Source organism: Neofelis nebulosa, chromosome 14 (assembly GCF_028018385.1).
Source record: "Neofelis nebulosa isolate mNeoNeb1 chromosome 14, mNeoNeb1.pri, whole genome shotgun sequence".
Taxonomy (NCBI): domain Eukaryota; kingdom Metazoa; phylum Chordata; class Mammalia; order Carnivora; family Felidae; genus Neofelis; species Neofelis nebulosa.
Window position 1 is genome coordinate 67,249,597 of NC_080795.1, and position 10,050 is coordinate 67,259,646.

The 10,050-nt window shown below is 41.7% G+C and overlaps 1 protein-coding gene across 2 annotated transcripts in view; it reads left to right on the forward strand.

Annotated features, from left to right (window-relative positions):
- FER1L6 (fer-1 like family member 6) overlaps positions 1 to 9,671 on the forward strand; it is a 165,932-nt gene extending 156,261 nt beyond the window's left edge. For both annotated transcript variants that reach the window (XM_058699003.1, XM_058699004.1), the window contains exons 40-41: positions 5,460 to 5,560; positions 7,707 to 9,671. In XM_058699003.1, coding sequence (XP_058554986.1) covers positions 5,460 to 5,560; positions 7,707 to 7,890 — 285 coding nt within the window. In that variant the 3' untranslated portion in view covers positions 7,891 to 9,671. The remainder of the gene's footprint in view (positions 1 to 5,459; positions 5,561 to 7,706) is intronic.
- Positions 9,672 to 10,050: the final 379 nt, after the last annotated feature.

The following is a 10,050-nucleotide window of genomic DNA, read 5'->3' on the forward strand; positions in this document are numbered from 1 at the left end:
TCAGGTTCAGGTTAAACATTTGTGGTAATACTTAAGACCTGATACTGTTTATTTCATATTGAATCATGCCAGGAGGCACATGCCCTCAGATGGCCTCACTAGTGGTGATGCTGCGTTTGCTCACTTGGTCACATTGGTAACCATGAGATCTCTTCATTGTAAAGGCACATTTTCCTCTTTGCAATTAGCAAGTAACCAGTGGGTGACACTTTAGTACTGTGGGAAATTACTGTCCTGCCACCACCTTTCACCCAATGGTGATCTTGATTATTTCATTAGTGTTGCACAATGATTTCTCTAATCCTTTCTTCCTTCTTTACCCATTCCTTCTTTCTTTCCTTCCTTCCTTTCATCCATCCATCCATCCATCTCTATTTACCTATCTGTCTGTCATCTAGCTATCTAGGTATCCACCCACCCAGCCAGCCATCTATCAATATATCCCTATCATCTTTCTATGTGTCTAATTCTATCATTCTTTTTCCACTTATTAGTAAGAATTCTGAGGAGGGCACTTGTTGGGATGAGCGCTGGGTGTTGTATGTAAGCCAATTTGACAATAAATTATATTCATAAAAAAAGAATTCATCTGTTAAGAGCTTTCTCTCAACAAATGGAAATAAATTATAGTCACCACCTCTTCGAGAAAAAAAAAAGACAGGATAAATGTTTAATTCTCTTCATCAATTACCACATTTTAGAATCAAGGATCGGTTCAAGAGAAACCAAAAAATGAGATTTTTTTTCCCCCTTGCATCTTTTTCCCCTGGTATCACTATGGACTTACGTATTTAAAAATATTTTTTCTAGTTCTGCAAAGGACCTAGAAATGAAATCACCAAGTAGTAAGAAGACTTCTAGCAATTGGATCCTGGTTTCTAAATACCCGTCTCTACTGACAGAACCAGGTATCTTTGGCTGACTCCAGGTCTAGGACAGATAGAACACAAGATGAGCCTGGGACGTATCCTTGTGACAAATAGGACAGTTTGAACATCCAACAGAATAATGACTGTGCTTTGCATATTAAGCTTTTTCTGAGTTTTGAATTATTTTCTTAATTTATCTGCCCACAAATGGCATTTCTAGAGTATGATTATTTAAGGTAATATACACACACTCACATGGACATTACATGTATGCATGCATATATGTGTGCATATACATGTATGTATACATGTGTGTGTTCCTCTCCCTAAAGGACTTTGCCACACACATCCCCACCATTAAAGTATGAAAATGCTTTAGCTCATACCAGTGAAAGTCGGGGTTTTAAAAAAATGTTTATTGATTTTGAGAAAAAGAGTGCAAGTGGGGTGGGGGAGGGACAGAGAAAGAGGGAGGGAGGGAATCCCAAACAAGCTCCAGGCTCGGCACAGAGCCTGACGTGGGGTTCGATCTCACGACCGTGAGATCATGACCTGAACTGAAATCAAGAGTCTGACCATTAACCCACTGAGCCACCCAGGTGGCCCAAGAGTTGTGCTTTAATAAGCAATCATTATTGGTGAAGAAGGCATGTCTGACCTAAAGGACCCCACCCCTCCCAGGGCATCCACTCTCTGAGCTCGGTGAAGTTTGAAGTCCATAAATAACACACTCAGTACAACCAATCCAGTCTTTTCAGGACCTTTCCTTATCATTTTCTTCCATCCATAGATGTCATTAGGTTAACAGATAGTCTCTCAAGCTGTCCATTTTTTTTCTAGCTCTGATTGAAAATTACATTTGGAGGCTATTATTAGCTTAAGACCTCTCCTTGGTGCTTGGTTGAATGTCAATAATTAAAATAAAACTGGGAACCCTGTGTGTGGAGAGATATGGAATGAGGAGTGGCATTTAGCAGAATATGTCAGTAAACACTTTCTTCCTGCTGCCTGTGTGATATCAGAAAAAATGCTCTGTGACCACTCGAGCAGGGCGGGGAAGTGGGGGCAAGGCTCTTCGTGATAGTAACCAATGACTTCTGTGCCTAGGGCAGAATTAATTTCATATTCTCTGCTTCAATTTTCTTTGCATCTTTTCCTCTGTGGGAATCAGGATTTTCTCTGGGTGTTTTCTATGGGGGAGAAGATGTTTCCTGTCAAATTATGTGTTTCCATCCATGAAATAGTGTTGAAGGTAGCAACTATAATTTCTTAAGAGCTTACTATTTACCAGGCACTAGGTTGAACACTCTATACGTGTTATTTCATTCATTTTTCAAAGCAAGTCTGTGGGTAACATCTCAGGACAGTGAGTTGGAAGCCCGTAACTCACCCAAGGGAGCACAGCTAGCAAATGACAGAGCCGAGTGTCAAATGCCGATCTGTCTGTCCCAAATCCTATTTCACTCAGCTTTTACACTATGCTATGCTATGCTACACTGTAATAATCCTTATGCTACCCAAGGTCATCCCTTAGATGGAAGCCAAAAACATGTTATAATGCCTGGGCCACGGCAGTGACGATGGAGCTTCTCTTGAACATTTCAAAAAAAGACACATTTATTCAGTGTTATAAATAGCTTGTTTCTTTTCTTCCACAAAAAAGGGACTCTTGGACACATTAAATAGCAGAGGATACGATTTGGTGTCATAGCACCTTGGTGCCCATCCTGGCTTTGTAACACAAGTTAGCAAACATCGTCTTGGTTTCCTCAGCTATAGAATGGGAATAAAAATGTTGTCTACTTTGCCAGTTGTCAGAAGGTTTAAATGGAATAATGTACATGTGAAGCACCATGCAAGTTATACAGCACAGTGGCTGGCCTGATTATTAAACAGTGCACAACGAAGAGGCAGCTGTGACCCTCTTACCCTCTTACTCTGGTCCTAACTTATCCATGGTTGACTTTTGTCCTCTCTACCAAAATTCTGGAGCCCAGCAATTGGCTAGCAACTCTTAAGCTGACTCTCAAATACAGAGGATTTGGATGAGGTTCGTAGCATATAAATATACTGCTCAGTAGAGCTTATTAGGTCACCTCTGAAAGACCTCTGGAAATAAGCCCTTTCTGCATATTGGAAACCTCTCTGCCATGAGTGGTAGGCTGGCCTCTTGGGTTTCTTCCAGCCGTCAAGCCTTGCAGGGGCTCCTGTCTTTCATGAAAACTAGAATTTGCATTAAAGCACATCTGGCCATTTGACAGGTATGGAATCTGAGGCCCAAGAAGACAAATGCCTTTAAGTGACAATTGTGAAGCCATGAGCCAATCATCTTATGTTAGAGTTAGGAAAGTCCTTGTAAAACTTTGAGTCCAATTATCGGGCAAATCCATGAAGAAGGTGGGAGGCAGCCTGCTCTCATGAAAAGAGCATGAGGTTTGGCATCATACAGACCTCGGTTCAAGTTCCAGTTGGTTGGCTTATTGCCTGTGTGACTTTGGGAAAGTCATTTGATCTCCATTGCTTCATTTCTCCATCGATAAAAAGGAGACCTACTTTGCTTGTTGCTGAGATGGGTTGATGGATCAATTGAAAGGACGTAGGCAAAGTGGGCATCCAATAAAGCATTGCAATCACAGTTAGAGTTATAGTATTATCACTCTACTGTTGATACAGGCAGAGTGGTGTGGAGTGACTAGAATGGACAGAAGCTTTATATTCCTTCTTCCTTGGTTTTCAAATGTTTCCTGAGTAGCTATGTGTGCAAGTCATTACGTATGGGGGTCAAGGTATGTCAACAGAAATGAGAGACTACATATACACATACTTTTAAGGAAAATTTCCGGATCATAGGACATGTAATGTGGTCTGAGTTGGGCCAGGGTTGTAGTCTAAAGAATGGATGAGACCACCTAGATTTGAACTCATGACTTCACTTGTAATAAGCCCATTGCATTTCTTGACTAATTCAGACATCCATGCCACTGCCTCTTCTCTGGGTTATCTTCTCTGGCTTCAACCCCACCCCAGATACAGTACGCCTCTCTAATTTCTCCCATGATTACATTTTTGTGGTTGCCAGCAACCATCCTGCTTGTTAAGGAGTCCTGATATTTTGGGGGTGAATAGGTAAGTTAACATAGGCCCATTGGTTCATCAGAACCTTAAATATTTTTACTGGGATAGGAAATCAGGTTATGCCCCATCCATATGTAATTCCAAAAGACAAACTTTAATGATAAGCATGGGTCTAAAATACTTCCATGATGTTCCAGTCCCCTACCAATTCTGTGTCCCTCCTATTACCTTGAATTTCAATCCACAAAACCGAAGGAGAAGAGATAAGTTCTCCTTCACCAAGAACAGGAGCTCCAGGAGATCAAGGATCCTATTTTTCTTTAAAAAAATTTTTTTAGCTTATTTATTTTTTGACAGAGAGAGAGAGAGCAAGGGAGGGGAGAGAGAGAGGGAGAGAGAGAATTTCAAGCAGGTTCTGCACTGTCAGCACAGAGCCCAACACAGGGCTCAAACTCACGAATCATGAGATCATGACCTAAGCCAAAATCAAGAGTCGGATGCTTAGCTGACTGAGCCACCCAGGGGCCCCAAGGATCCTGTTTTTCTTAATCATTAAGTTCCCATTGTCTAGAACAGTACCTGACATTCAGGGGGTTCCCAAAAGTAGTGAATGACTGAATGAACAAGAAAGAATGGCCCTTCCCTTTTGCAGCGGTCCTGTCTCACCCTTTGATAACCCAAGACTTAGATCAGTGCCAGTAACTGGCACAGCACTCTGAAGAAGGACATGACAATTTTCAAACCAGAAGGGCTGATTCTTACTGAAGGAGAAGGAAAGAGGAAGTGCAAGAATAGAAGGATAATTCTGGAACAATTTGTGGAGACAACAGAAACAATGAAGGATGACAGAAAGCCATTTGGCAAATGTAGGGCCACACCCACCAATTTCCTCTGGAGAGCTGACAGAGAAGAAAGATTGTAGCGGATTCAAAAGGGTTCTGTCACTTAAGTAATTGGTCCCCTTTCTAATTGCTGCTGGGTTTTTCTTAAGTTTATTTTTTGAGAGAGACAGAAACAGCATGAGTGGGTGAGGGGCAGAGAGAGAGGGAGAGAGAGAGAGAATCTCAAGCAAGCTCCATGCTGTCAGCGCTGAGCCCGACACGGGGCTTGAACTCACGAAACTGAGATCATGACCTGAGCTGAAACCAAGAGTCAGATGCTTAACTAGTGGAGCCACCCAGACATCCCTAATTGCTACTGGGTTTCTATAGTCAGATATTGATTGAACGATTACAAATGAAATAGCACGTTCAACCAAGTATATATGTGTCTTATGTGTACAGGTGGGACCTCTCCCTTCACAAAACTCAACAGCATCATCATTTCAGAGCTTTCACTGTTCATTGTAAAAATAGCTTCTCCCAGAACCAGAAAGGTAATGATTTTTCTCAAACTAAGGCAGCAGGATAGTCAAAATACTCCCTGGCATTCTCCCACACTGTACACTTCTAGAAGGTTGGCATTGCTCCCAGCAGCTCTTTGTGACTAGAAACTGAAACTTTTGTCTTTGTGCAGGGCAAGGTTGAAGCTGAGTTCCACCTAGTTACGGCAGAAGAAGCTGAGAAAAATCCTGTCGGAAAAGCCCGGAAGGAGCCAGAGCCCCTGGCCAAGCCCAAGTGAGTGGGGTCGTGTGTAAGAGCATCAGAAATGGGAAAGGTCTTTTGCAGTCCCCATAGCCGAGGGTGGGGCAATTCTCTAGAGGGTCCCTCTGGCAGGACTGAGCCACAAGAAGGCAGCTAATCCAGGTAGCTTTTTGTTGTGATAATTGAGAAATACTCTAACAACAATACAGGCTGTTTGGAAAATGGAGAGGGTGCCTTTCTGTAATAATGGCACATAAGCGTTTCTAGAATAATTTCGTATATTTTTTCTACTCTTTTTTATGTGAATATGAATTCTACATGTATTTTTTTCTACTTGTTCTCAAGTTACACATACACAATTGTCCTAATGTTTCATTTATCCTTGCTGCAAAGTTTGGCTTTGTTGCCATAGTGGTCATGATTAGGATTTTTTAATACCTGTGGAATACTCTACAGATTTGATGCCCATAACTGACTTGGTTACCACCCCATAATTGGATAAATTTACTTCTTTCTTTTTCCATTATTTAAATATGATGAAAATATTTCCCTTTTATAAGTTACTACTTTAAAATGAATTCCCAAAAGTAGAATTACTAGAAGAAAGGGTTACTCTATTCAATTTAATCCGTGGTTACATATCAATTAAAAAGTAAATACACACACACTCACACACACACACACACAGTAAATATAGGGGCATCTGGGTAGCTCAGTCGGTTGAGCATCCAGCTTCAGCTCAGGTTATTATCTCATGGTTTATGAGTTCAAGCCCTGCATTGGGCTCGTTGTTGTCAGCACAGAGCCTGCTTCGGATCCTCTGTCCCCCTTTCTTACTGCCCCTCCCCTGCTCAAGTGCTCTCTCTCAAAAATAAAATTAAACAAAAAAAATTAAAAAATTTTTGTATTTAAAAAAAAATTTTTTTAACGTTTATTGTTGAGAGACAGAGAGACACAGAGCATGAGCAGGGGAGGGGTAGAGAGAGGGGGAGACATAGAATCTGAAGTAGGCTCCAGGCTCTGAGCTGTCAGCACAGAGCCCGACGTGGGGCTTGAACTCACAAACTGTGAGATCATGACCTGAGCCGAAGTCGGTCTCTTAACCAACTGAGTCACCCAGGTGCCCCTCAAATTTTTTTTAAAGTAAATATATGGGGTGCCTGGGTGACTCAGTTAAACATCCAACTCTTGATTTTGGCTCAGGTCATGATCCCAGGATTGTGGGATGGAGCCCCGTATTGGGTTCCATGCTGAGTGTGGAGCCTCCTTAAGATTCTCTCTCTCTCTCTCTCTCTCTCTCTCTCTCTCTCCCCCCCCCCCCCCCCCACTCTTCTCCCCCACTCGCACATGCTCTCTCTCTCTGTGTCTAAAAATTTTTTAAAAACACTGAATACATGTTGGGGCACCTGGCTGGCTCAATCAGTACAGCATCTGACCCTTGATCTCAGGGTCATGAGTTCAAGCCCCACGTCGGGTGTGGAGCCCACTTTATAAGTAAACATATGTAGATATGAAATACGTATACAAAATACTCTTTCAAGTTGTATTTTCCCTACCCTTCCTGAGACCCCAAGCATCCAAAGACAAGTGGTCCCTTCTCTGTCCCTACTTTTGATCTATCATAGTGTTAGAAACATAATGAGTACTTATTCATTAATTCAAAATTATTTGTTGAGCTCCTACATTGTATACCTACTAAAAAAACACTTTGAAGAATACTGAAGAAATGTAAGACCTAAGCTCTGTCTTCTAAGAGCTTCCAATCTGTTTAGGGAGATTCTGTTCTGTTTAGAACAGAAGACCGGTATGCTAGGTTCAAAAAGGAGCTACGTCGAGTGATAGATGAGATAGGAATTTGGAAGGAGGGGGATCTTCAGGGACCAAAGTGGTCAAGGAGGGCCTCTTGGGAGAGGTGGGGCTTGAGCTGGTCAGGGTTGGACAGACGGAGGGTAGTCAGACTCTTCCCTCCTCCAGACCAAGCTCTGAAATGATGCAGGAATCATTTTCACCCAGAATGTTGGATTGCTCCTGCTTCAAGGCGACATGGACTTCTCCCATTCCCAGGCATCTCCTTGTGGGCCTCTAGAAAGTGAGAGTCAGAAATACTTCCCGAGGTCTGGAGAATCCTCTGTGTTGACATCATGGCCTCTTTCCTGATTTTCTCTTGCTTCCCTTGCAGCCGCCCAAACACCTCCTTCTCCTGGTTTGTGAGCCCCTTCAAGTGCCTGTACCACCTCATCTGGAAGAATTACAAAAAGTACATCATCATCGGTTTCATTCTGATTGTTCTCATCATCTTCCTGGTCCTCTTCATTTATACCTTGCCCGGAGCCATCAGCCGAAGGATTGTCGTGGGCTCCTAGAGAATCTTGGAGGACCCAGACCCTGCCATTCTACTTACTCTCTCTTCTTCCTCATTTCTAGATGTGTGAGAGCATGTGCTCTGTGCAGGCACCCATGCTGGGTGCTAAAGGAATGAACCCAAAGACCCAAGAACCAGTCCCTCTTTCTAAGCACAGATCAGCCCTTCTTGGAGAACACGGGAAAGGAGCCCCTCCTCCCTGCCTCAACCCCTGCCACCACCTTTTAAACTCACGAGCCTTAAGCCATGTTTCCACCCATGGGCAGCATGAAATTATGACTCCTTTGCCTCAGAGTAATCAATGGTGACCTCAAATTGACTTAGGTGAATGTTTTCTTTATGCAATTGGTTTTATTCTGAGAGATCTGATTCTGGGTCTGAGATTTATTGAAAGTACTTTTTTTTTTTTAAATAAAATTTTTACAGCAAATAAACTGAAAACATTTTAGCAAATTACTAGACATTTAACCTGTCCCATATATCTTAACCTCGTTTAATCCTTATAGTTTATAGAACACATTCATTTACTCAGGCCATGAAACTGGCTTGGAGAAAACTTTGTATCACCTAAAATACTTTGTTACTGAAGTTCCCATCTAGAGATGAGGTGTTGCTGGTTTTCTATCAAAGTCAACACTGAAAAGAATATTTTCAATAGTAATGCGTTCTCAAGAAACCCATTTGGATTTATGCTCTATGGCGATTTCCAAGTGGGAATTTTGTGAATATGAAATATAATTTTGTGTGAGTATGCATTGGGGGAGGGGAGTGGCCCTCCATGATACCAGTAGAAATTCTCTTTAGCCAGATATCTAAGTGCCACCAAATATGATATTCCCAAAGACCATGATATGAATGACCATCCTGGGCACAATTTAGCACTTAGTCTAACCACCATATGTAGTAGGTACCATTATGCCACTCAAGCACAAATTAATTTCAAAAGCAGTCCCAGAAATTAATATCCTACACACTCGTCAGATGGAGCCAAGTTTTTTGAAAGGAAACGTCTGATTTTCGAAGTACACCGTGTAGATCTGCTACCCCCTGTAAAGCAGTGGAAGTGAGGGGCTGGTGTTCTCAGTTAAAATAAGGAAACAAAGGGATTGGAGTGTTTGGCCTCGTACGCAAATAAATATGGCAGCCATTTCTTCTTGTGAACCTGAGGGGCCATTTGGCAGTATTGAGGAGGCTGGATTGGGGTTCCTGCTCCACACCAGAACCACCAGGGCTACTGTTTTCTTCAGATAGTCGTGCACCTGTGTCACTCTTATAAAATGTAGGATATTAACTGCCACATGGAAAGTCGTTCTAGAATGTTCCTGGTTGGTCAAAATAAGATTGAAGCATATTCTGCATGATTTTAGACTTAGTGTCGTTCATTAAATTCTGGCCCTAGGTGCTCACTGCCTGGTAACTAAAATGCCCTATTTTCCTGAAGGGATGAAAAATAGAGCATTTATGGCACTGGCAGCATTTCCTAGAACATGCTTATTCTTACTATGGAATAACACAGGCACCAGCAACGGTGTAGTCAAAAATACTTGATGGCATGGAATGTATACACTGAGTACATTGTAAGTAAAAAAATATGTAAGTTACAAACCCACGTACAGCATGATATAAAAAGAAAATATGAAAACAGGCATAGATAAAGCCTGGGGGAATATGCCAAAATGTTAACAGTGATTAGGCAGCGGTATCTTCCTAAAACTTCTAAAATAAGTATGCATTATTTTTAATATAAAAATTTTAATAAATATAGATTTAAATGTGGTCATTTAAAAATAGCTGTTGAGTGTCTTTTGTGTGCTGGGCAGTGGGGATGTGGTAGAAATAAGACAGACCTAGCCCCTTCTCCGTGGATCTTACATTCCAGTAGTTCCTCAAGATATGGTTTTATCTTCAAATTATGGGGCATCCAATAAACACTGAGTAAGGAATGTGCTTCACGGATGAGGTTCAAGAAGAAGGACAACATACAGCTGCGGTGTTGTTTGAAAGGAAAAGAACACCATTATTTTGGGACAGAACTAGAAATAACGTATGATACTTTCTGCTGGATTCTGGGCAGTAAAATGATAAGTCAGCTTTTGACAAAGTAATGCACATCGTTCAAACACACACACACACACACACACAAGCTAAAAATTGAAAATCC